At 37.8% G+C, this 27,155-nt stretch overlaps 1 protein-coding gene across 1 annotated transcript in view; it reads right to left on the bottom strand.

Moving 5' to 3' along the window:
• The window catches only part of LOC103207308 (U2 snRNP associated SURP domain containing), a 59,611-nt gene extending 37,230 nt beyond the window's left edge, over window positions 1-22,381 (bottom strand). Inside the window, exons 1-11 of the mRNA XM_007952887.2 lie at window positions 22,337-22,381; window positions 15,797-15,841; window positions 12,845-12,976; window positions 10,579-10,677; window positions 7,497-7,611; window positions 6,917-7,050; window positions 3,701-3,768; window positions 3,097-3,191; window positions 2,976-3,011; window positions 2,804-2,886; window positions 29-194 (exon numbers count right to left, since the gene is read on the bottom strand). Coding sequence (XP_007951078.1) covers window positions 29-194; window positions 2,804-2,886; window positions 2,976-3,011; window positions 3,097-3,191; window positions 3,701-3,768; window positions 6,917-7,050; window positions 7,497-7,611; window positions 10,579-10,677; window positions 12,845-12,976; window positions 15,797-15,841; window positions 22,337-22,381 — 1,018 coding nt within the window. The remainder of the gene's footprint in view (window positions 1-28; window positions 195-2,803; window positions 2,887-2,975; window positions 3,012-3,096; window positions 3,192-3,700; window positions 3,769-6,916; window positions 7,051-7,496; window positions 7,612-10,578; window positions 10,678-12,844; window positions 12,977-15,796; window positions 15,842-22,336) is intronic.
• Between the last annotated feature and the right edge of the window lie 4,774 nt (window positions 22,382-27,155).

Raw genomic sequence — 27,155 nt, 5'->3', positions numbered from 1 at the left:
CTCTATAAATAGATAAAAAGTTTCTTACCATTTAAATTTTTTAAAGCTCTTTCAGCATCTCTCCTATTCATAAAGGCCACAAATCCACAGTTTCTCTCTCTTGCTCTTTCTTCATCAGTTCTAGGCCACATAATTTTGACACTGGCTAATGGTCCAAATCTTCCAAATTCTTGACAAAGCATTTCCTCATTCATCTATAAGAAGGCATAAGGATTTTTTGGTATCAAAAAAGAAATAAATGAAAAGAAAAAAATCTATGCAACAGAAAGCATAGTAGCTTTTGCAAACTGAAAAGAAACATATAAATGCTCTAATTTTCTATTTAAGTCTTAAGAACTTGACACAGAAAAAAAAAAAAAAAAAAATCCTGTCCTCATAAACAGAGACAATGTTTTATTTTAAGTAGTAACCAGAGCAAAGAAACTCTAGTTGCTGGAGAAATCCAAACTATACCTTACCTTCACCTTTCTGCTTTTAAGGTTTCTGGATCTTATTCTAAATAAGATGTTCCACAGCAGTAGCTGGTTTAGAAATTTAGCAGCATTTTTTAGGCAGGAATATTTATTAGCACATTAAGAAGAAAGTATTGGTTGGTAATGGAAGAAAAAAAAGGATCTGATCACTTTTTCCTCTTTCAAGCATCCAACTCCCCAATGTAATCCAAAGCAGAGAAAACAGAAATGGCAAGTATGCAATAGGGTCCAAAACATGTAATTTTTAAAAAGAGCTATTATATATAATAAATACTACATCCTTATAACATGATTAGCAACACTGCAGTAGGAAATAAAGGAATTACAATATAAAAAAAGAGAACCACAAATACCAGTTTGCTACTCCAAGGAGAAAAAAAGCAAGAGAAATTCCCTAAAGAAGCTGTGTATCAGAAAGGGATAGACTCAGAGAGTTATTTCCCTGCACTAGACATATCCTGATTCAATAAACACAGTTATAAAAATCAGCATTTAATAAAAGAGTAGACCAAAGAAAAAATAAGCCCTTAAGAAAATGCAGAAAGAGCAATCTGACACAACTTCTGGAAAGATAAGAGTAATAAGCAGAAAAGTGACACAGACCCTCTTCAACAAAGAAAAAGAAAAACCAGTTGACAGAAAGATATAGAAGATAATCCTGGAGCCCTGAGCTTTGAAAGGAACTATAAAGTAATTGATACTAAGTAAAGAAGGCTACAAGATTGTAAACAGGGAACCAGAGACACCAATTGACAAATGAGGACAACTACAAACCAAAAAGAGGGAAAGAACTGTGTTCTTACAGAACTTCTAGATTGTAGGGAAGCCAAGACAACTACAAGATAGAACAGACTGTTCTAAACTTGGGAAGAAAACTATAAATCACAGGGTAACCTCTGGTAGCATAGTGCCAAAGGCACCTGAATGCTAACCAGAAGACTGGCGGTTCAAACCCACTAGCCGCTCCTCGGAAGGAAGATGGGGCAATCTGCTTCCGCAGAGATACTGCCTCGGAAACCCAAGGAGGGGTCGCTATGAGTTGGGTCCAACTCGCCAGCACATAACAACAACCTCAAAGAAAAATGATAACCTTCACATCTATATGAAAAAGAGGACCAGCATAAATATTCAGCAAATACTAAAACAATAGTAATGAAGGAAGTGATAACATGATTCATAAACAAAACGAGCTCAGCATAGAAAATTACATGAAACAAAGAAATCGACACAATGAAAAAGCACATGACAAAAATGACAGCAACAAATTCATATTTGCTGATAATTACATATCTGGCAAGGGACTTATTTCTAAGATTGATAGAAAACTCCAATGTCTCAACACCAAAGGAATTAACAATCCAATTGAAAAATAGGCAGAGGACATGAATAGACACTTCACAAAGGAGGATATTCAGGTGGCCAGTTAATACATGAAGAGATGCTCACAATCACTGGCCATAAGACAGCTGTAAATCAAAACAAAGACATATACCGTCTCACCCCAGCACTGATGGCAAGGTTCAATGAGACAGAAAATAACAAATACTGGTGAGGATGCAGAGAGATTGGGACATTTATACACTGCTGGTGGAACTGTTAAGTGACACAACCACTGTGGAAAGCAATATGGCAATTCCTTAGAAAGCTGGAAATTGAGATACCATTTGACCCAGCAATCCCATTACTAGGTATATATACTAGAAAGGTGAGAGCTAGGACAGGAACAGACACATGCACGTTCATGTTCATCACAGCACTATTCACAATAGCAAAAAGATGGAAACAATCTACGTGCCCATCAGCGGAGGAGCAGATGACCAAACTATGGTACATACACATAATGGAATGCTATGCAGCACTAAAAAATAATGTAGAGTCTGCAGAACACCACATAATATGGATGAACTTGGAAGACATTATGCTGAGTGAAATAAGTCAATCACAGAAGGACAAATATAGTATTAGTTCGTTGTTGTGGAGGGTCAAGGAAAGGTTTATATACGGAGGGAAACTTTCTTTGTTGGTTGCCAGCGGCAGGAGGGGAGGGGAGAGAACACTGCCAAAAAAAAAAAAAAATGCATTGACCCATGTCACTTTAGTTTTGTATATTTTACTGTACATAAATTGCATTTCAATAAAATGCATTTAAAATAAAAAACTGTATAAAGATAATTTGGCCCATATTAGTTAAGGCTGAAGTTAATATGATAATTTCAAATACTATCTAGTTGTACCACTAATTTCAGATTCTTGATTTTACTCTTTTTGATTGGCAAAGCAGCTTTTTTCCAAAAGTAAATATGAGCCAAAATTCAGGTTTCTAATATTACCTGTGGATTAATGTTTCCAAGGTATAAATTAGTAGTGCTTGGATCTCCTACATCATGCGAGCCAGGTGCATAATCATCAAGAACTAGGACAAAAAGGGGGGAAGAATTATAACCCGCAAAATACAAACTTTGGACAATTTTTGTTAATTAAAAAAGCAAAAAACTGTATTACCACCAGATGATCTATTTCTTCTTGAAGGTGCATCCACTTTAAAAGGAGAACAAGAACACAATTCTTAGTTTTTAGAATAATTAAACCACATTATATTAACATTAAAATAAATGTCACTTACTAGAACGACGCTGACCATCAGAATCTGACTGAGGAGGCTCAAATCGACTTAACCTGCCTTTTGTTTTATGTCTCTCATCACGCTCTTCTTGAATCCTGTTGAAAACATTTAAGATCACTAATAATGGGCCAAAATTTGCCGTTTCACATGTGACTTGAAATATATGTGAGTTATCAAATGCCAGTACTGATAACAGCCTACAATGCATAGTCCTCAGCTGTAATAGAGCCAAGAGCAAATTTTTCATGTATCATATTAAAATGGAATATGAAGCTTGATGTTAAAGTGAAAAGGCAATCATTAAAACCACAAAATTTGTTATTTCTGGCTAAGTTCCACTACCATCCCCAAAGTGAGTACATTATTTCCACTGCAAACAGGACTCCGGACATTAGATAATCAATTGAATTGAATCCATGTAATACAAACAATCTAGGTGCTGGATTAAAGGTTAATTCATTTTCAAAACACACCCCACAAAATATCACTGTAATATCTAAAATGACCTCATGGTAAACTGGTTAGTAATAACTAATTGCTACACTACATTCTTCATACCTACATCTGTAAGTAGCATAGTTACTCTCCACACTATAAAACTTACTGTTTTAATTCTTCTTTGAAGAGTTCCAAATTGCTTTTTTTCTTTTCTTTCTCCCCTTTCTTCAGTGGCTATGAAGGACATGACAAATTATACTTAAAAAAAAAAAAAACTAATGCTTCAATAACTAACTCATTTAAAAATCAGTCTTATTTTAGTGTCATTTTATGTTCCAATTACTTTAAATAAAAGAATGCATCTGGTATCACTAAACTTCCTTTCCTGCTTCTACAAAGTAACAATTGATGGTATCTTTAAAATAACAACCAACAATCTTGAAGTAAAGGAGTCATTAACTCTGTACCCCAAAGCCCACAATAGTTAGATTTTAATATTAAAGAGTAGGGGGAAGGGGACATATTTAATGACCATGACATATTTAATGAACTGCCATGTAAAGTAACCGTCACGAACAAATATACACTATCCAAAGCAATCACTTTAGATATGAATTACTGAAACAATCATTAACATCTCTAGAATCCCTCTTTTTTAAACTGTTTTCAGAGTTCAGGACAATTTGATGGGGAAAGAAGTCTTTTCAACAAATATCAAAACCAAATGCGTTAACACAGAGCTGATTCTGACTCACGGCAACCTTACAGGACAGAATAGAACTGCCCTGTAGGTTTTCCAAGGCTGTAAATCTTTATGGAAGCAGATTGCTATATCTTTCTCCCACAGAGTCTCTGGTTGGTTTGAACAGCCAACCTTGAGATTAGCAGCCAAGTGCTTAACCACCGCTCCACCAGAGCTCCTTTTCAACAAACAGTGGTGCTATAAGAGAACAACTGAATATCCACAAGCAAAAGAATAAAGTTCAACTCTTCTTCATACCATATACAAAATTAACTAAAAATGGAACATAAGCTTAAATGTAAGAGCTAAAACTCAAAGTCTTAAAAGAAAACACAGAGGTAAATCTTTACAACCCTGGATTAGGTAGTGGTTCTTGGATATAACACCAAAAGCACAAGAGACAAAAGAAAAAAATAAAAAAAAATAAACAGACAAGGTTTTGTGTTTCAAAGGACACCATCAAGGAAATGAAAACAATCCACAGAATAAGAGAAAACATCTGCAAATCATATAGCTGATAAGGTACTTAGATGAAGAATATATAAAATAATCTCACAATTCAATTAAAAGATAAGTAACCCATTAAAAAATGGGCCAAGAATTTGAACAGATATTTCTTCAAAGAAGATATATAAATGAACAATAATACATGAAAAGATGCTCAAAATCATTAGACATATTAAGGAAATACAAATCAAAATTATAAAGGGGTACAACTTCACATCTACCAAAATGACTAAAATTGTTTTTTTTTTTAAAAAAAAAAAAGACAGTTAACAATTACTGGTGAAAATGTAGAGAAACTGTAACTCTTCTACATTGCTTATGGGACAATAATTTACATAGCCACTTCAGATAAGAGTATACCAGATCCTCAAAACACTAAACGTAATTACTTTAAAAAAAAAAACCACCAAAGCTGTTGCCACTGAGTCAATTTCAACTCATAACAACTCTGTGTCACAAAGCAGAATTGAGATCCACAGGGTTTTCTTGGTTGTAATCAGCTTTTATTTTACAATGATCCTGGGTGGGTTTAAACTGCCAACCTTCCAGTTACTAGCTTACTGCAAAGCATCTGCACCCACCCAGGGACCTACAGTTACCATATGACCCAGCAATTCCACTCCTATGCATATACCCAAAAGAACTGAAAACCTGTCCATAAAAAATCTGCATATGAATATTCACAGCAGCACTATTCCTAATAGCCAAAAAGCAGAAACCACCCAAATGCCCATCAAACCATAAAATAGAGTATTACTCAATCATAAAAAGGAATGAAGTAATGATACATGCTACAACATGGATGAATCTTGAAAACATTATGCTAAGTGACAGAAGCCAGACCAAAAAAAGATGGTATGTTGTACGATTCCATTGATAAGAAATCCAGATAGAAAGTACAGAGTAGATAGATGCCAGGGACTGGGGGACAGGGATTCACTCCAACGTGATGCTGTTTCTTTCTGAGATGAAAATGTTTTACTATGTTCTAAAATTACTTAATGTGATCAGTACACAATTCTTTGAAAATTAAAAAAAAACAAAACCTTAATTGTATACTTTTTAAAAAGTGAATTTTTCTCAATAAAGCTGTTATTTTAAAACTACTTTCAGATACTCTAAAAGCCACACAAGAAAAATTGATCTCATTATCCAAATCAATCACGTATGTTCACCAAATTTTACACTAAACGATTTGACTCACATTTCTTTACCATCCTCATATGTTTACCACTCTCAAATGTTTCTAATGCTGTGAATATTTAAAATAAAGCACCACTAGTTCTGATAATAAGCACCTCTGGTGGTAAAGTGGATAAGGAATTTGGCAGCTAAGGAAAAGGTCAGTGATTCAAACCCACCAGCTGCTCCGCAGAAGGAAGATGGGGCGATCTACTTTTGTAAAGATTTACAGCTTCTGAAACCCTATGGGGGTTGCTGAGTCAGAATCGATTTGATGGCAGTGAGTTTGGGTTTGTTGGTTTGTTTGTTTTCCCAATTCTGATAATAATTCCAAATAAGTTCCAAAAATGTTCTAAGCAACAGAAACTGCTGGAATACATACATAATCTTCCACAGTAACTCACACTATAGATGTTAACATAATTTAAGTACATCAGTTCAGAATTGTTTTTTTTAAAAACAAACCTCCATTATTTATCTAGAAATATAGTCAATTTTTGATTTACATTAATAGAAACTCCAATTATTAAATGTGTAGATATACAAGCTGACCCACAGAAACATGCCGTTAAGTACAGCTGCAGCACAGCAAGATGCCATGAGTATAGTAACACATGTTCACTACTCAAAAGAACATGAAAAGATTATCAACTACATAGTAAGGATACCAAGGACTGTGAGGATGGCACAAGACCAAGCAGTATTTAGTTATTTACATAGGGTTGCTGTGAGTAAGAGCTAACTGGATGGCACCTAACAATAAGCCCTGTTTCTAATTTTGTGATCTATCATCTATGTAGTTTACTGGGTTAGAAAGCATCAGAACTCAACCTCAATCCCCAAAAAATTAAAAACAAAAAGCCAAAGTCCTGCTTACAGTGGAAGTACAAAAGTCTAATTGGCATCATCACTTCTGAACACAAACTTAAATCATTTAAGGATGGGACTTACAGGCTTTTTGGTTTCTATCACAAGAAGAGATGGCGGTCTTTCATTGGATGACTGACTTGGAGGATTTTTTTGATCTGCAAATCTTGAAGATGGCTTATAGATTTTACCTCTTTTTTCATCTGTTTCATGTTCCTCTAAAATTTAAAATATTAAGTTTCAATACTCATCTCACATTATTTGGATTTTATTTACTATTCTTTTTACTTCAACAAAAATTAAAATGCTTTTAGTATTAAGATTTATCACTGATATATTATTGTCCTCCCCTCAAAAACACTAATCTTTTAGAGTAAAATTATGAAATACATTAAGATTTTCACACAAGTACTAGAAGAAAACATGGGAAAATTCCTCTGCAGTCTCCAAAGGTGAAAGGTACAAAATATTTTTAAAAGTTAATCTGGCTCCAATTTTCACTAACCCACGCTTTGGTCATTTATTTTGCCAGTTAATATAGAGGGTTCGAACAGAAAGGAAAAACGAAACCCAAAAGTAATCTAATTTTTTTTCATAAGTATCTATTTGCTGTCACTCAATCAAGACTTGGGGTTTGCTCAAGGGCAGTAATATTCATACTTACCTTTAGCTGCATTAACAACACCTCCTCGCACAAACGTTTTCACTTTATTACCATCACTTCCTTCAAAAGCAGCAAGAAATTCCTCATAGATCTCAGCAGCTGCCTTTTCATCCTCCTAAATATACATTAAGATTGAATCTCGTTATCAAATAATATAAGTTATTTCTGTATATAGGGTTAAATTCATCAAGCAATAATGCAGATAAAACCTCCCTACAAAAAAAGCAGTCCTAATAAGTAGTGATATCTAATCCTTAGGAGATATCAGATATTAATTAATATTAAAACTAAGAGACGCTTTGTTCCTCTACCAGCAATTTGCAAAACAGAAAAAGTACAAGGTGACAAGTAAATTTGTTACAGACAATTCAAGTTCCAAACTTTATGAGCAATGACTACAGAAAAATATATTATCTTACTAATGTTTATAAAGTTTCCAAGACATGATGATTTAATCCAGTAAACAGAAAGGTTTCCTACTCAAACCATCCCAGACATGGGTATAAGATATTGCTATTACAATTTCTAAATCTCTATTCTAGAAAAAAGACATTATTTAACAAAAGCAACAATAAAAACCAAACCCTGTCATTTTCCATTATAAATATTCTAAATATCCCCAAAACAATAGAATAGAAAAGCCAGTGGAACAAAACAGATAATCCACTAATACATACAACGACTGTCGTTAGGTGCCATCAACTCAATTCTGACTCATAGCAACCCTATAGGACAGAAAAGAACTGCCCCACAAGGTCTCCTAGGGTAAGGAGCTCTGGTGGCACAGTATATAAGGCATCTGGCTGCTAACCAAAAGGTCAGCAGTTCAAACCCACCAGCTACTCCACGGGAGGAAGATGAGGCAATCTACTCCCATAAAAAATTTACAATGTTGGAAATCCCATAGGTCAAGGTCAATGAGTCAGAATCTACTCAACTGCAGTTGGTAATCTTTATGGGAGCAGATCACCAGTAACTACTGCACCACCAGGGTTCCTTAATAAATACAACCAAATCCAAAACTAACGCAATGCCACTGAATCAATTCTGACTCATAACGACCATTTAGGGCATAGTAGAACTGCCTCATAGGGTTTCCAAGGGTATAAATCTTTATGGAAGCAGACTGCCCCATCTTTCTCCCATGGAGCAGCTGGTGAGTTCAAACCAAATGCCTTAACCACTATACCACCAGAGCTCCTTAATAAATACAACAACAACAACAACAACAACAACAAAACATCCAAACTCACTACCATCTAGTTGATTCCAACTCATAGCGAACCCCACTGAGTTTCCAAGGCTATAAATCTTACAGGAAGCAGACTGCCTCATCTTTCTTCTGTGGAGCAGCTGGTGGGTTCAAACTATCCATCTTTTGGTTAGCAGCCAAATGCCTTAACCACTACATCACCAGACCTCCTTATATAAGTAAAAAAAGCACGTAGAAATTTAGTTTTCAATAAAAGGAGCTTCTCAAATTCACAGGGAATAGACATTTTTCAAAAAATGTTAGAACAGGATAGCCACTTGAAGAGAAAGGAAAAAAAGCACTGATTAATTCATCATACATCAGGATAAACTACAAATGAATTATATTTAATTTTTTGAAAAATGAAACCACACAAGTACTGGAAGAAAACATGGGAAAATTCCTTTATAACTTAGAAGTGGGGAAAAAACTTGACTGGAAAATCAGAAAACAGAGGGAAAGATTAATAAATTTGATGATGTAAGATGTTTTCTCATGGAAAAGATACTAGAAGCAAAATAAAAACACAACTGGCAAATTGGGGAAAAAAACACTTTGTATCATAGACAAAGTGTTAATATACTTAATGTATATTCTAAAATCTTATAGAAAAAGTTCATGGAAACACACAAAAAGTTACTCAGCCTTGCTCATAGGAAAAATGCAAATTAAATACTCTACCAAGAATCACTTTTCACATAGCAAACTGGCAAAACTTCTTCCGTAACATCCTCTATTGGCAAAGCTATGGGGAACATAACTCATTCACTGTTGGCAGGAATGCAAAATCACCCTGCCCCTAAGAAAGGCAATCTGACACTGACACTAGCAAAACCACATTTATGGATTGACCATTCAACTCACTTGTAGAAATATTTAACCCATCAATCTTATTGATTCTCCAAAAATGTACTAGCAAAATTACCAAAAAAAGAAGAAAAACTGTATGCACAGCAACACTACTCTTAACAGTACCATGTATGATGGCAAAATACATCATTGGCATTTCAGTTGAAAAACTATTATACATCTATACACAGCTATTAAAAAAAAAAAAGCATAAAATTTAAATATACTTCTATAAAATAATCTGGGAGATAACTTCAGGTAAAAACGGCAAGGCCAAGAAAAGTGTACTGTAAATACTGTTATTATTAATCTAAGAATATACAAACCCCAACCCACTGTCACCTAGTAGATTCTGACTAATAGCAACCTCATAGGACTGAGAACTGCCTCATATGGTTTCTAAGACTGTAAATCTTCATAGAAGCAGACTGACTCCTCTCTCTACCATGGAGCAGCTGGTGGGTTCAAACCACCAACCTTCTGGCTAACAGTCCAATGCTTTAACCACAATGCCACCAGTTTCCTAACCTAAAAAAGGGAAGTGTGGTATGACATGCACACGCACATTTGCTTATACACAAAAAGAATAGACCAGAAAATAATCAAAATTGCTACACAGAAAAAAAGACAAAACAAGGATAAAAACTGGACCCTCTGAATATAGTTAAAAGCACTCAGCTGCTAACCAAAAGGTTGGTGGTTCAAATTCATCAGCTGCTTGACAAGAGAAAGATGAGGCAGCCCACTTCTGTAAAGGTTTATAGCCATGAAACCCTACAGGTCAGTTTTACTCTGCCCTATATGGTTGCTATGAGTTAGAATTGACTTGATGGCAGTGGGTTTGGTTTGGTTTATAGATATGACTTGGGCGTGAGAGACGATAAGCTGGCAGTCAAGAATCTCTCGGAAACATCTCTACTGTGATGCGCCCTCAGACACACTCATTCCCAAGAATAATTCAGAAGATATTTCAAACATTACCTTTTTCTTTAATTCTTCTTGCTCCTTCTTACTTAGTGTTCGCTTAGCTGTACTCATTTTTCCAATACTGAATGCTTTAAGTTTGTTTTCTAGAAGAGGCTATAAAAAAAATAAATAAAAAGCTTACTTTTACATACTCATTCTTCATGCTAACTCTAACTTTAATATACTTTAATTGATTACCAAGTCTTTAGAATAGGTGGTGCTTGTTTAAAAAAAAAAATCACTGTAAAGAAAAAAGAAAAGCATCAGCTCGTGCCTTAGGCTTGATTTTGACAAAAGTACTCATTAGAGAAATGTCTTTGTTAACTCAAGGTCAGTAACAATAAAAATGTGATTAAAAATAAAAGAGATAGACACCCAGTCCTAGGACTCATGCAACTCTTGTTAGCTTTAAGAAAAAAGCAATTGAGGGAAAGTACAGGTGGTTTTGAGCAAACGAAACAGTGCTGGAAAAGAGATACTCAAATAGGGAGAGAGAGGCATACATTTCCATGGTCTGGTAGCAGGAATCTAAGCAACATATGTAACTCCCATTCCAGGTACTATAAATGGCATCAGTTACTTTTAGCTCACTAAATTACCTCACACACTTCAACAATATCAATATATAAGAGCATAACAACTCCATTTACTTTACTAGGAATGTATCACCTATAGTATTTTAGGTTTCAGTTCAAGTAAACCTACACTGATTAATTTTGTATGTAAGAAAACAGTATTTTTGTGAAATCTTCATTTATGTAACATAGAAGCAATTTCCCTCTAAAATATGGCCTGAGTAAATGGTCTATAGACCCTCAGTTGTTCAATCAGTTATTCACTAGAGAGTTATGATTTCGATTCATAAACTCAAAAGAGAGGAATGTTTACTAATCTATAATTGAAACGTCAAAGTTTCTCACTGTTGTCTTCCAAAATAAGTTACCCAATTACAAAATCAGGCTTTGTTAATCCTCTCATAATTAAATTAATCCTGCCTTGGAAGATGCTGAATGGATGATTAATATTGCTGCAAACAATTTAAAAGTTACATTAAAATAACTTTGAGAAAAATAAAGGAGTTTATGACTTCAAAAGTCAATACTGGGTTTCAAGAACAGATTCAAGGTAAATTTTTCCATAACAGAAAAAATTGCCATAATTCAGTATCTTCAGTTTCTACTGCAAAAGTTCAAACAAACTGCAAACATATATAAATTCAATTTTGCAAACAGAATTTCTATTCTCAAATTTTATTTATATCCTAGGAGCTCTGGTAGCATAGTGCCTAAGGCACTTGACTGCTAACCAGAAGGCTGGCAGTTCAAACCCGCCAGCCACTCCTCGGAAGGAAGGTTAGGCATTCCTACTTCCGTAGTGATACTGCCTCGGAAACCCAAGGAGGGGTCGCTATGAGTCGGGGCTGACTCGATGGCAAATAACAACAACAACAACAAGAGCTAAATTTAGATACCCAAGAGATACTGATTAAGGAAATTATAGAATGTTTACTCAAAAGAATGTAATCATTCATTAAAAAGTGTTAACAAGATTTTTACTAAACTTGGAAAAAGAATTATAACTGAAAACAAGATATTTTAAAATTTCTTTCTATAAAATGGATCTGAGAAAAATAAAATATATACTTAGAAATATTACACAAAAAAATTTAAAAAGTGTTAGTGGTATTATTGGCTGCTTATGTTCTCTGTGACTGAATTGGGAAAATTTAATCACAAGAAAAAAATATTTTGAGATAGAAAAAAGACAGAAAGAGCCCAAGATCATTTTGCAGATCTGTGAACAAGGAAGCAACTTCTCTAAGTTGCCACAATGTCCTAGGCACTATTGGAAAGAATATCACCTGCTTGTGTCTGCTTCCAAGGCTACACAATAAGCTCTCTGGTACCAAGAACTATGTTTTAATTATCTGTGTATTTCCAGTGATTAATATTTGACATCTGGTTCAGTAAATGTGTGATGAAAGGGAAGAAAGATAAATCCAATTCTTAAGCATTTTATATCTAAAATCCTTTGCTTTTTAAATAAAATTTGAAACTTCAAATGAAATACATTTCACACACAAGCTAAAATACTTCCTTACAGCAACTTAAGTTTATCATTAACCCTTTGTAAAACAGAATACAATAAAGAATGCTATAATGAGTACATTTTCAAATAATACTAGATGAAACAAGGACCAAACTGAGATATTCAATCACTACATAGTCAAGGACAGATTAAAATCATTAACTGCCTCTTTCTTTTCTTTATCAATACTCACTCTTGAGAGATTCTGATGAGGAGAATCACAGAGGTTTTCACGGGTACCTTCATTCCTATAATTATGTTTTCTTGGGCTCTTAGGTCGTGTCCGACTTGGCATATCACTCTCTGAGGGTCCAGATGAATCCATCTTCATAAAAAGTAGAGCAAGTTTTTAAAAACTCAATATATATATAATGAGTGCAGTTACCAATCACAAAAGGACAAACACTGTATGAGACCACTACTGTAAATAGTCAAGACAAGGGTTTCACAAAAAAAAATTATTCTTTGATAGTTACCAGGAGTAGGTAGAAAAAGGAAGGGAAATAACTAGCTAGAGGGCAGATACATATTTACTTGGGTAAAGGGGGCGGGGGGAGTCAATATATAGTACTGAAAACTAGAAATAACCCAAATGTCCAAATGTTGACAAATTTCATTATATACTATTAATATCACCAATGATCTCAAAAGAAAAATCTTTTAAGTACAGAAGAAGTTTTCAATAATTCTAATTGGTACGTGTAAGTTCAGATTTTACCATTAGCAACGAACAGCTTTCTTTGAAGTACAACAGATTCATTTTCATTTTCAAGAAAAAGTTTGCCAAATACCTAAGTCTGATTAACCATTGTTTGTCTGTCATTCTTTCAAGTAAAAACAGTATTCCATGAAAAAGTCAGTTTTCTCAATTCTATCAATACAAACATCACATAAGCAGAAGTGTTTTATGTGTGCTTCTTATTTCATCACAGAATACCAAAAAGACTCATACACAATGTCAATACTGAATAATATATATTAATAACTTCTATTCCTTCATCAAGAACATTCTTAAGTGAAACTAGTGTATTTTTATTGTGCCTAGTGGTGAAGAATACAATGGCTACTAGTACATTCTGATTCAACTGCGCTGATTTATGCTAAGTTGCCAACAGTTTATCCATCAACTGCTTTTGCTCCATTAGTGCAAAGGTCAACACAATGGAAAAGGCAACTGTCTTAGTACCACTGCTAACTTAGTTTTGAACTCGCAGGCCTCCTGGAAGATTCTGAAGACCCTCAAGGGTCTGAGCATCACATTCTGAATATTACTAAAATAATAAATGCAAAGGAACGCTTCTTGCAGTATTCAAAATTATTAAATATAATTATTCAAAAAGCTTTAAACAAAAACAATATGCTGTGCTCACTGTGGCAGCACATATACTAAAATTTAAACAATACAGAGATTACCACAGACCCAATGGAAGGATACCATACATAATTCTGAAGAAAGTATATGCTCATCAACAGAGAAATAGCTGAATAAATAATTGTACCTTCCCACCACAGAACATTACGATGCCATTTAAAGAATAGAGTAGAGCTATGCCAGTAGACTTGTGAGGGATTTAAAATAGGTGTGCTGTGCAATTAAAAATAAAAGACTGTGTATAATCCAATCCCATTAGGAGTAAACCTACTCCTCACTTATCAACTATCTCCTTATCCAACATTTCACATTTACAACAAAGTAAAAATATACTATGGGCAATGTACTTCCGTAGTGATACTGCCTCAGAAACCCAAGGAGCGGTCGCTATGAGTTGGGTCCAATTCGATGGCACATAACAACAACAACATTTTGCAAAATAATGATGCACGCTTGGCAATAACAAACACTGACAGCCTTGATTGGGTCCCTGGTCAGAAGACCCCATGTGCACATAGAAAGAAAGTTTGCATTGCATAGTATTTTACTGCCCTAAAGGGGAGAGAGGGTACAGTCTCCCCAAGCTGCCGGGATGCCTGGAAGAGTGGAGGTGGGGGCTGGAATGAGGGATGTAATGCTGCCCAGTAGGTCCTGGGTGCTCACACACAGAACACAGGACAGCAGCAGCCAGTGTCCTGAAGTAGGCCACCCTTGGGGCCATGGAAGAAACAGAGGTTTTGGCCCCAGCTCCCAGCCTGAGGGGCAGCAGGAACAGGACAGGCCATTGTCAGAAGGAACCCTGCAATGAGGCACTCAGAGGGACCCCATATCAGCTGACCAGCACCTGTGAAGCCCCTCACGGTTCCCTGATATCCTCTCCTGGGCAGGAACAGGTGAGGACGGGGCAGGCTACCTCGGAGGAGGTGGTGTCAATAGGTGAATAGCCAGCTGCAAATTCAGTTTAAGGTCAAGGGCAGAGTCTGGGCTTAAGCATCACAGCCTCAGAGGAAGCTCTGGATTGTTGATTCTCATGGGGGTGGTGGGGGAGCAGAGTTGCCCAGCAAGATGAGGAGATGCTAGGGTGGGGGGATGGTAGGGGAATCCAGTAGGCGGTGTGCACTCCCCTGCAGCACCCAGGTCCTCCCACCCAGTCAGGGAGCCCCCTGCTGACAAATATATCAAGTGCACCGTAGGACTATTGGGATGAGACATGGTAGGAGTGAGAAGGGACCCTGCGATTGACAGGGGCAATCCTTGGGCCATCCTGGCTCTGGAAGACTGGGCCCTCCTCTATGGGCAGTGGTGAGGATCAAGCTCTCCTGAGGTGATATGGGGGAGGGGAAGGTAGCAAGGCAACAGTGGTAGATGACCTCAACAGGATGTTCACAGTACAGGTGAGGGGGTAAGGGGATGTGGTCTTCCTCCATTTTTGCATATTGCCAATTTCACATAATGACCTGGTCTTTGGAACCTAATCATGTCTATAAGTGAGGAATAGGTGTAAATGTATCAGTACACACATTTATGTCCAAAAATTTATTTTCAAAATTATGGAAGCAAAATAAAAATATAGAAATAATGTATACTAGGTTTTTAACATGGTTAGAGATCTGTGAAAACATGAAAAAAGGGAGAGTGCCAGCAAAAAGAGTGAAAAGAAAAAGGTACATAGAATATCATCACATTATTCATCAAGTAAAACCACAGATGTAGGGATATGTAGAAAGAGAAACTAAATTCAAAGAAAAAAGACAGATTGCCTTTTATACTCACATGTGCATCTGAAGACCCAGATGAATGAACATCAGATGACCTTGTCTGCAAATATAAAAAATGAAGTCAAATTTAAATGATCAAAAATGTCTTGTAAATACACTAACAAAATAGTGTTCCTCATGTTATACAGTCTTTTCAAACTTGTAGCAATTTCTTCTCAGCTAATAAAATTGAGCACAGGCAATCTCTGACTTACAAATTGATTGTAATCCAAATAAAAGTGCATGTCAATCCTTTAAAATTCAGAATGTATACTTTCTAAAACATGATATAAATGCTAATGGGGTATAACTGAGGCACATTTATCCTGTTATAGTGTAGAATGGAAACTTAATCATTAGTCTTCCAACAGAATTTCTATGCAAATGCTCTTCTCATGTCATAAGATAGACACTTCACTGCCACAACACTGTCATGAACAGCAACCTCTCATTACACAGCAGGAAAAAAAAAAAAATATTTTTTCCTTTCCCCAACCAACTAAAGCCTAAGAAGCAGATTCCAGCAGCAAGCAACTCCACATATAAACCCTTGTGCCTAGTAAGAGGTACATATTCTACTTTAGAAAGAGTTCAAGAAAAAGACAACTCTATCATCAAATTCCCCAAAAAGGTACCATGCTCAGCTTGTTTATAGGGGCTGCTTCTACTACAGCACACCACAGGCTGGCTGTTGGTGCAGGAAGAGTTCAATCTTCAAATAATGGCACTTTCCAAGAATGTCAACTGCTAAAATTTGATCCTATTTTTTTCTTAATTGATCCGAATTTCAGGTTACATATGGCATACAATAATTTCTTTCTTCACTATGCATTTAAGGAAAAATAGGCCAACCTGCAAGGCTATTAACAAAAAAACATAGATGGTAACTTTCTGAAATTTTTACTAAGAGGCCCAGAATTATACTTCATCCCAAAGCTGTTTTTATTTCTGAAGATACTGGGTAGTGAGATTTTACTTAGTTATATACATATTTAAATGCTAAAAGTACAATCAAGACTCTTGAAATTACAAAGATCTCACTTGATCCTAGCTCCCACAGTTTCAAATTTCAAACAAAATGTACAAGGCATTAACTTTCAAGAGAAAGCTGAAAACTTGTATGTTACAGAACATATAGGAAGATTTCACATGGTTCTACATAGTATTGCTTTATCTTGTCTAAACACAGCTAAGAACAGCTGGTCAGATCTTTCATTATGAATCAATTTACTCTTCTGAACTCCACTGTACTAGGCCCAAGGCAAGATCAACCCAAGAAAACTAAGCACTGAGGTAACTCCTACTACCATTCTTTGTATCCATCCTTTTTCTGTTCCTTTCACTAAAGAGTTAAACAGCATACAAGAAATTCTTTATTTAAACTTAACTCTGTGAAATACACTTTGAAACATACCTTGAAATGCATCCATTTGCAGGTACTTAGAACTCAGAAAATCTAAGAAAATAAAGTTATCAACACTTTTATTGTACTAAGATGACTCCCAATTCTTGACCTTCAATCTTAGTCTCATTCCTGGGTTCCAATCCATTCTTAAACTGTCTCTGGACATCTTAACCTAAAATTCTTCTCAAACTAGTTTCTCATCTTGACCTTCTCATTTCTGACAATGGGTTGTTTAACTCTCAATCATTCAATCTGGAAGTAACTCAATGGTAACAGTATAGGTTTTAAAGCCTTATTTCTGGGTCTGAATGTTGACTTTAGCATTTACTAGCTCTGTAACCTTGGGCCTAGTTTCTTCATCTGCGAAACTGAACAGAACCTGCCTCAGGATTGTTGTGAAGGGCACATACAGCAGAAGCACTTAGAACACAGAACTGGTCAGTTAGTGTAAGGTAGCTGCAGCATTATAACAAAGTCTACCTGGACTCCTTGCTATTCCTTTATTCCCATAACCAACCGGTGGTCAGATCCTGCCCATCCCATCTCTAACACAGCTCCTCCATGAGAGCACTCCTTACCCTTTATACAGATACCACTGTGATTCAAATCTTCCCTTTCTTCAACCATTTACTGAGCAACTCCTGTGAGGCTGGTGCAGTACTATACCTTGAAGATATAAAGTAAAACAAGCCACATTCCCCCATCCTTAGTTAGGAGCTAATCAAAAGGCAAGTAAGTAAAACAATAAAACAAGGTGGCCTGCCACTACAACACAGAAGGGCAGGCAAATCTGAATGGGGGTAAGCAATGTTAGGAAAAGATTACCAGGAGAAGCTCTTAGGTAAGATTTTAAAGCAATCTTCAATATTTAACTGCACCACTGCAATCATCTCCAAACCTGTTCTACTCATTCCTAAATCCTTCCTAAACTATGCCCCCAGAATAGCCTTTCCTAAAGCACTTTCCTGACTTAACTTCCAGAACGCTCTAATTTTATTCCCTAGCATTCAAAGCTCTCCACAATTTGATGTCCACTTAACTTTCCAAAGGAGCTTTTGTGGCACTGTGGTTAAAGCACTGGGCTGCTGACCAAAAGGTCAGTGGTTCGAATCCACCAGCCACTCCATGGGAGAAAGATGAGGCAGTCTGCTTCCATAAAGATGTACAACCTTGGAAACCCTATGGGGCAGTTCTACTCTGTCCTAAAGGGTCACTATGAGCCAGAATTGAGTCGACAACAATGGGTTTTGGTAAATTTCCAGACTTAGCTCCTCTTACTCCTCATGTAAGTGCTCTATGTACTGGAGAAACCAAATCACTTACAAATACGTTTCCTAGAAATTTCTATCTCTTCACCTCATTCAACTGTTTTTCAGAATCCCGTATCTACCTTCCCCTGATGGTACAATGGTGAAAGCACTCAGCTTCACTCAGAAAGGTTGATGGTTCAAACCCACCAGCTCTGCTATGTGAGAGAAAAGACCTGGCAATCTGCTCCCTTGTTGTTGTTGTTATGTGCCGCTGAGTCAAACCCGACTCATAGTGACCCTCCTTGGGTTTCCAAGGCAGTATCTCTATGTAAGTAGATTGCCCGAAATTCCCTCCAAGGAGTGGCTGGTGGGTTTAAACCGCCAGCCCTCTGGTTAGCAGTCAAATGCCTTACAGGCACTATGCCACCAGAGCTCCTCTTAAAGAGTACAGCCTAAGAAACCTTTTGATTACTGAGTCAGAATCGACTCAATGGCACACAACAACATTATCTACCCTTCACAACTCTGCTCATTGTTCAAAGGACCCAATCAATCAAATTCCACTATGCTCTTGAAATCTTTTCCCTGCTCCAGGAGCTCTGGTGGCGTAGTGTCTAAGGCATTTGACTGCTAACCAGAAGGCTGGCAGTTCAAACCCACCAGCCACTCCTCAGAAGGTTAGGCAATCTACTGGCATAGTGATACCGCCTCAGCACCCAAGGAGGGGTCGCTATGAGCTGGACCCGACTCGATGGCAGTGAGTTTGGTTTTGTTTTTATTCAACCACCTGTCAATTCTTTCTCTAACTTCTAGAGACTTTTGATTTGTTGTTGGAGTCCACCCAAGGACTCCAAAAGGAAGCACAGAGGTTATATAATTATTTATTTATAATTAAGAAGTGTACTTGCCATTTTCAGCTGCAGCAAAACTTGTGTTTAACCTTAATGTCTAGAAATACAATTAACAAATCAATAGAAATTTAACTACCAAAGCTGTAGAATGAGCAAGAAACAAAAGTATCTGTTCATTCCATTTGTACTTAATATAAATCACTCATCTACTTTCCCCAGATAAAGGGAAATCAAGCCACAGAGATCAAAAGTTAGAAATTCCAAATACTGTACTGTAGTATTAGCCAAAACAAAATGACTCTCTCCAAAAAAAATTCTGAATTTGAGTTCCAAATAAAAAGAAACAGTTTAGATGTCATTATGACAGTTGATGACTTAAGATTCTATGCCTTAGGATCAAAAGTCTTCCTCACATTTTAAGTAAGGACTTTTCATTTCCTCTAAAGTAGTGCCTAAGGCACTTGACTGCTAATCAGAATGCTAGTGGTTCAAACCCACCAGCCACTCCTCCGAAGGAAGATGGGGCAATCTACTTCTGTAGTGATACTGCCTCGGAAACCCAAGGAGGGGTCGCTATGAGTCAGGGGTCGACTCTACGGCACATAACAACAACAACAATATACATCTTATAGACATTAACTAATTTTAATCCTTATATCAACCCTGTAAAAAAAAAATCGTATCTATATTATGGGAGCTCTGGTGGCGTAGTGCCTAAGGCATTTGACTGCTAACCAGAAGGCTGGCAGGCAATTCAAACCCACCAGCCACTCCTCAGAAGGAAGGTTGGGCAATCTACTTCTGTGCGATACCGCCTCGGAAACCCAAGGAGGGGTCACTATGAGTCAGATCCAACTTGACAGCACTGAGTTGGTTTTTTTTTTTTTTTTTTTTTTTGATCCATACTATACCATATTACAAAAGAGGAAATTGAGGCTCAAGAGTTTAAGCAATTTGCCTTAATATTGCATATACCAACTTAGACTCTGAATTCTAAACTCTTTTGATTATTACCAAAATCCATACTTTACCCAAAATATCATGCCTCCATTATTAACGAAGGAGTCTTGGTAGTGCAATGGGTAAGTACTTGGCTGCTAACTAAAGGGTCAGCAGTTCAAGCCCACCAGCAGCTCTGGTGGAGAACATACCTGGTGATCTACTCCCATAAAGATTACAGCCTAGCAAACCCTATGGGGCAGTTCTACTCTGTCCCATAGGGTCACTGTGTTGGAATCAACTACACAGACAGCACATACACCACCACGACAAAATCATGTCAACATCACATGAGTTCTGAGACACTGATTCTTTTACAGACGTTGACAAAAATCTCTGAACAGCATCAACAGATGATAATCTAAAGCAATATAAACCAAAAAAGATTTTATTATTGGAATATTCAATAACTACCTTATAGAGAACCACCACACACAACTATGAGAAAAAAGCCTGCACACATGTGCTGAAATGTTTTAAAGTATCCAAGGCCTCAAATGGGAGCTCTGGTAGCATAGTGGCTAAGGCACTTGACTGCTAACCAGAGGCTGGCGGTTCAAATCCACCAGCCACTCCTCGGAAGGAAGATGGGGCAATCTACTTCCGTAGGGATACTGCCTCGGAAACCCAAGGAGGGGTCGCTATGAGTGGGGTCCGACTCAACGGCACATAACAATGAGGCCTCAAATACTTAAAATATTACTTCAACAAGAAACAAAAATTGTGAAATGTATGCATGCAAAATTAGGGATGTAGCTAGCTCCCTAAGAGTAAATGGTGCTGTTTTTTGTCAAGAGTCTGTTGTTATCAGGGATAAACATCCTTGATGTAATGCAGCCAAAATTGTCCTTCTACCATAGTTTTTACAGAACTAAAGACTGACTGCTAAAGTCATTATTAATTATGAACTAATTATGAGCATCATTCACGAAAGGACTTGCATCTTTAAATGCAAATTTATTAGAAACTGAGCAAGTTTTTATAAAATGGTTATAATCTTCAGAACAAATTGCAAACTCAAGGCTGGCCCCTTCCACCATAAACTTAACCGACTTAAACCTACACTTTCAAGATGTAACAGTCCCCAGAACTTTTAAGAGTTACACAAGTTCTTGCATCAGCATCAAAATGCTTAACGAATACTTCGCAGCACGAAATACCTATTTTTTTAAAATATAGTATTCGAGACGAGAAACTCAAGGCAAAGAACTATTAAACAACCTGGCCAATAGGGCAACTACGATATGATGATGTTAACCACAACCTTACTAACGATAAACTACAGCTCACCGGTTTCACAGTTCACGCACACGGTTCCCATAAAATCAAACGCAATTTACTATTCTTAGATGGCTCCCAAGTATCCGGTAATTAGCCTTTCAGTGGAACATACAACATGGAGATAAAGGAGACCCAAATCTTTGACCTTCAAAAGATTTTTAGACTTCCTCTAAAGTGAGGTGAAGACCACGTGTAGAGTGTAGCCTTAACCTTGGCGGCGTAGCACTGCAAAGGAAAAATGCTCCCGCCCCTGCACTTCCCACTCGCGTCCCTCCGCTATTAGTCCTCCCCTCACAACTTGCAGTCTTAGGGGTAACTGATACCTGGAAGGCATAAGGAAAATTGAGGAAGGCCGTAACAATGTGAACTCTAAAACCAAATTAGAAAAAGGCGCAGACACAGCCCCAGGAACCAATTCCCGCCTCTTCCATGCTCTGTCCGGCGGCCTCAGGCTCAACAAGCTGAGAGAGGCACATTTTCACGGCTTTCAGACCTTACTCTGAATTCCTGATTTTACTCCACTGCCAAGCGCGGGCCGAACTACCCACGCCACCTCTCTGGGCCCGCCAGTCTCGAGCCGAATCCAGGCTGAGACTAAGAAGAGATACCAGGCCTCTCAACCTGCGCACCACTGTGCGGCTGCCCCCGGCCTACCATCGTGACCAGAACACACAGCCCCAACCTGCTCGCCTCCCACTGACCAGAAGCGTCTGCAGTCCCCAGACCACAATGGCAGACCCACTGCCTTACGAAGTCCTTTAAGAAATTACCTTTGAACTGGCCTTCTGAGAGCCGCCTGGCGTTTTGTCCGCCATCTTGAGCTTTGCCCCTCCTTCGGCAGCAGAAGCAGCACGGGAAAGTCGAGCACCGAAAGAGCAGATCTCAGCGGAGCCCGCCAGAGTAGCCTGCAAGGCTGAGTAGTCGACTGCCGAGATAGTGACTTCAGGCGGAGTTTGGCCTCATGACTTCCGGTGTTTGTAATTCCCCGGCTAGGTCCACTTCACTACCTGTTCTCGGTGTCTCAGCGCCTGTTGGGATTTAAGCGGAGGGTGTCCTTACTCTGTCTTTCAGACCCGGCTATCTTACACTCCTTTCCCAGAGCAAACATTCAGTAGAAGCGAGGCATTTGTATTTCCTGCGCAAGCAGGGAGCCGCTTCTTAAAAGAAAAGTGCGTTGAGCACCTGGGAGGCTCATTCACTTCAATTCGGAGAATAGGTCTGGAGCCAAGTAAGAGTCTGGCGCTCGGTCAACAAAGACGCTGTTCGCGCCTCCTCGGGAGCTCACATCCAGTGGGAAAAGCAAACTTATAATCTGCTCACGTTACTTTAAATTGGCCAGCATTAAGAGACAGAATTGTGCCTGCAAAGTCCAGAAAAGAGGCATTTGACCCAATTTGGGAATCCAGCAGTGCAGTTACCAGTAGACTGTTCAAGGCGTCGGAAAACTCACTTCGTGCATCGAGAAGATGAATAAGAGGAAGGTATTCTAAATCTAGCATTCAAGTAAATTTTCTGCCACTTAAAATTAAATTTTACTGTTCAGTACTTTTTTTTTCATTTTATTCACATAAACGGGGTGAGCCATAAAGTTTTAGTTACTTACGACCCCTCCTTGGGTTTCCGAGACGGGAGCTCTGGTAGCATAGTGCCTAAGGCACTTGATTGCTAACCAGGAGGCTGGCGGTTCAAACCCACCAGCCACTCCTCGGAGGGAAGGTTGGGCAATCCTACTTCCGTAGTGATAACTGCCTCGGAAACCCAAGGAGGGGTCGCTAGGAGTCGGGGCCGACTCTATGGCAAATAACAACAACAATCACTAGGAAGTAGATTGCCCCATTTTCCTTCCGAGGAGTGGCTGGTGGATTTGAACCGCCAGCCTTCTGGTTAGCAGTCAAGTGCCTTAGGCACTATGCTTTGTAGAAGTTATTAATCAGGAAATTCGTTGCTTGAGAAGATCATGCTAGAACTAAGCCAAACAAGAAAAGTGGGAAGGACATTACAAGCAGAGAGAAAAAATTAAATAAAAGCCTGTGACATGAATCAGTACAGACCGTCGTGCAGGGCACCACAAGTAGTCGAGCTGGTTTATGGGGACCTGACTGGAGAGATGGATGGAAGCAAGTTCCACAGAGGCCCCAAGGTAAGGAGCCATGTATTATGAGGTAGAATTATAGTCTAGGGATGAAGAGTGGTCCGGCTCAGGGTTAAGCAAAGCTGTGATGTGGTCAGATTTTCGTTTCAAAAGACTGCTCAGAGGACAATGAAAGACAGATTTAAGCCTGGAAAACGGACTTAAGTATTGCGGGTTGCAGAAGAATTGAGGGGGGGATAGGGACCATCTCTCCCTAACGCATTTACTCAAAATTATTTTGACCATCGTTTTGTGTATAAAACTCTGTGCTAAATGTCGTGGGGCTTACAGCAACAAATAAAAATATACTCTTCGTTAGATTGAAAATACCCAAACCAAAACTTACTGCCATCCAGTCAACTCTGATTTGTAGTGACACCCCCTACACACACCTCAGGTTTCTGAGGCAGTATCTCTGCAGAAGTACATTGCCCCATCTTCCTTCCCAGGAGTACCTGGTAGGTTTGAACTCCCAGCCTTCTGGTTAGTAGTTGAATGCCTTAGGCACTACACCATCAGAGCTCCTAAAAGTATTAAATTAGAAAATAAAGGGTAAAACTATCTTTAGTCACAGATAACATGTTCTACATATTTAAAAAATCCCAAAGATTCCATGAGAAAGCTACTAGAGTTAATAAACTAATTCAGCAAAGTTGCAAGGTGCAAGATCAATATTCGAAAATCAGGGTTTCTATATACTAGCAATGAACAATCTGAAAAGGAATTTAAGAAAAAATTCTATTTGCAATACCATCTAAAAGAATAAAAGATCTAGGAATAAATTTAGCCAAGAAAATAAAAGACTTGTACTCTGAAAACTATGAAGCATAGCTGAAAAAAATTAAATGAGAACTAAATAAATAGAAAAACATTGTGTTCATGAATCGGGAGACTTAATATGGTTAAGGTGGCAATATTACCCAAAGCAATCTACAGCATCAGTGCAAATTCCCATCAAAATTCCAACAGCCTTTTTAGTGCAGAAATGAAAAAGTCAATCCTTAAATTCATATGGAATTGCAAGGAGCACCAAATAGCCAAAAGAATCTTGAAACAGAACACCACCTCCCAACTTCAAAACATTCTGCAAAGCAACAGTAATCAAAGTAATAAAAAAAAAAAAAAAAAGGTGTGTTGTTAAAAGGATAGACAAAGACAATTAAAATAGAATTGAGAGTCCAGAAATAAACCTATACACTGATGGCCAATTAATCTTCATTGAAGGTGCCAAGTTCATTCAATGAGGAAAGAATAGTTTTTCAACAAATGGTGCTACAATAACAGGATTTCTATATGCAAAAGAGTAAAGTTGGACCACTACCTCATACATAAAAAAATAACTGAAAATGAATCAATGAAAAACAAGAGTTAAAATAAAACTCTTCGAAGAAAACATTATTTTTTGGCAATGGATTGTTAGATACAACACCAGAAGTACAAGGGACAACAACAGCAACAACATAAAAATAGATAAATTGGACTTCATCAAAATAAAATTTTAAAAAGCCTACATATTTGCAGTGTAGTAAAACCCACCAGCCACTCCTCGGAAGGAAGATGGGGCAATCTACTTTAGTAGTGATACTGCCTCGGAAACCCAAGGAGGGGCCGCTGTGAGTTGGGTCCGACTCGACGGCACATAACAACAACAACAACAACAAATTGCCTGGTTTGGCTTTTCTAGCCATAAGTCATTGTAAACTCCATGGTGGAATTTGCTGTGAGAAACTGAGTAGCTTCTGATTGTTAAAATCATCCACCTGGGGTATTTCTGTTGGGAGCAGCACCAAGTAATGTTCTGGGAAGTTCACTCTCTCTCTCAGGTGCTTAGAATTCTGATGTTATGATTGGTTAGTTTGGCCACTCTGCCAGGCTCAAAAGGAGGCCTCCTAGAGGCAGGAGGCCTTCCTAGAGGCAGCTTCTGACTGTTGGCCGAGGAAGGACACGCTCCTGAGAGACATACACTTCTGGGAAAGAGACACGCATTGCGGAGAAAGACATTGAGGGACATGCACTGCTGGGAGAGAGACTGTGAGAGACTGTTGGCTGAGAGACAGTGGGCTGGGAGAGAGACTGAACATTTTGTCTGAACTTGAATTGTAGCCTGGTGCTTCCCTAATAAACCCCATAATCTGTGAGTTCTGTGTGGCCACTGCAGTGAATTATCGAACCCAACAGAAAGGTGATGAGTGCTGCAGGAGGAATGGTTGGTGTCAGGTTGGTGAAAGGGCTGGAGGGAGGCAGCATGTCTGGCCTCACAGGAATAGGCCTTGGGCTACTACTGACGGTAATTCTGTCTTCCTCTTGGTTAGAGGAGACAGGAGATGTGGCAGTATTAAAGGACATTATCAATAAAGTGAAAAGAAATAATAAAGGTTCAAGCAGAAATAAATGAAACAAAATAGACAATAGAAAAAATCAACAAGACTAGAAGTTGGTTATTTGAAAAGTTTAATAAAATTGACAAACCAGTGGCAAATTTAACAAAGGAAAACAGGGAGAGAATACAAATAACAGGAATAAGAAATGAATTGGTTGACATCACAACAGAACCAGCAGAAATTAAAAGAATAATGTCAGGATACTGTGAAGAACTATACTGCCAACAAATTTGAAAATCTACAAGAAATGGATAGATTGTTAGACACATACTACTTACCTAAAATAACACAGACTGAGGTGGAAAAGTTGAACAGACCCATAACAAAAGAAATTGAACAGGTCATAAAAAATAATCAACGAAAAAAGCCCTTGCCCAGATGATTTCACTGGAGAATTCTACCAAATGGTCAGAGAATAACTGACACCAATCCTACTCAAATTATTCCAGAACATAGAAAAGCATAGAATCCTCCCAAATTCATTTTATGAAGCAAGCATAACCTTGATACCAAAACCAGGCAAAGACATCACTCAAAAAGAAAACTACAGACCAATTACCCTCATGAATACAGATACGAAAATCTTCAACAAAATACTAGTCAATAGACTCCAACAACATATCCAAAAATACATTATGATTAAGTGGGGTTCATACCAGGCATGCAAGGATGGTTCAACATTAGAAAAACAATCAATATCCATCACATAAATAAAACAAAGAAAAACAACCACATGATCATATCAATCAATGCAGAAAAAGCATTTAATAAAATCCAACACCCATTCCTGATTTAAAAAAAAACTCTCAGGAATAGAAGGGAAATTCATCAGCATAATAAAGGGTATATATGCAAAACCAACAGTCAGCATTATTCTCCATGGAGAAAGACTGAAACCATTCCCCTTGCAAACAGGAACCAGACAAGGATGCCCTCTATCACCACTTCTATTCAACATTGTATTGGAAGTCCTAACTAAAAAAAACCAAACTCACTGCCATTGAGTCAGATCCGATGCACAGCAACCCCTCCTTGGGTTTCCGAGATGGTATCACTATGGAAGTAGATTGCCCAACA

Source organism: Orycteropus afer, unplaced genomic scaffold (assembly GCF_000298275.1).
Source record: "Orycteropus afer afer isolate SDZICR_OR568_19922 unplaced genomic scaffold, OryAfe1.0 scaffold00363, whole genome shotgun sequence".
Lineage (NCBI taxonomy): Eukaryota > Metazoa > Chordata > Mammalia > Tubulidentata > Orycteropodidae > Orycteropus > Orycteropus afer.
Note: the sequence above shows the minus strand (reverse complement) of the source record. Positions and strands in the feature narration are given on the sequence as shown.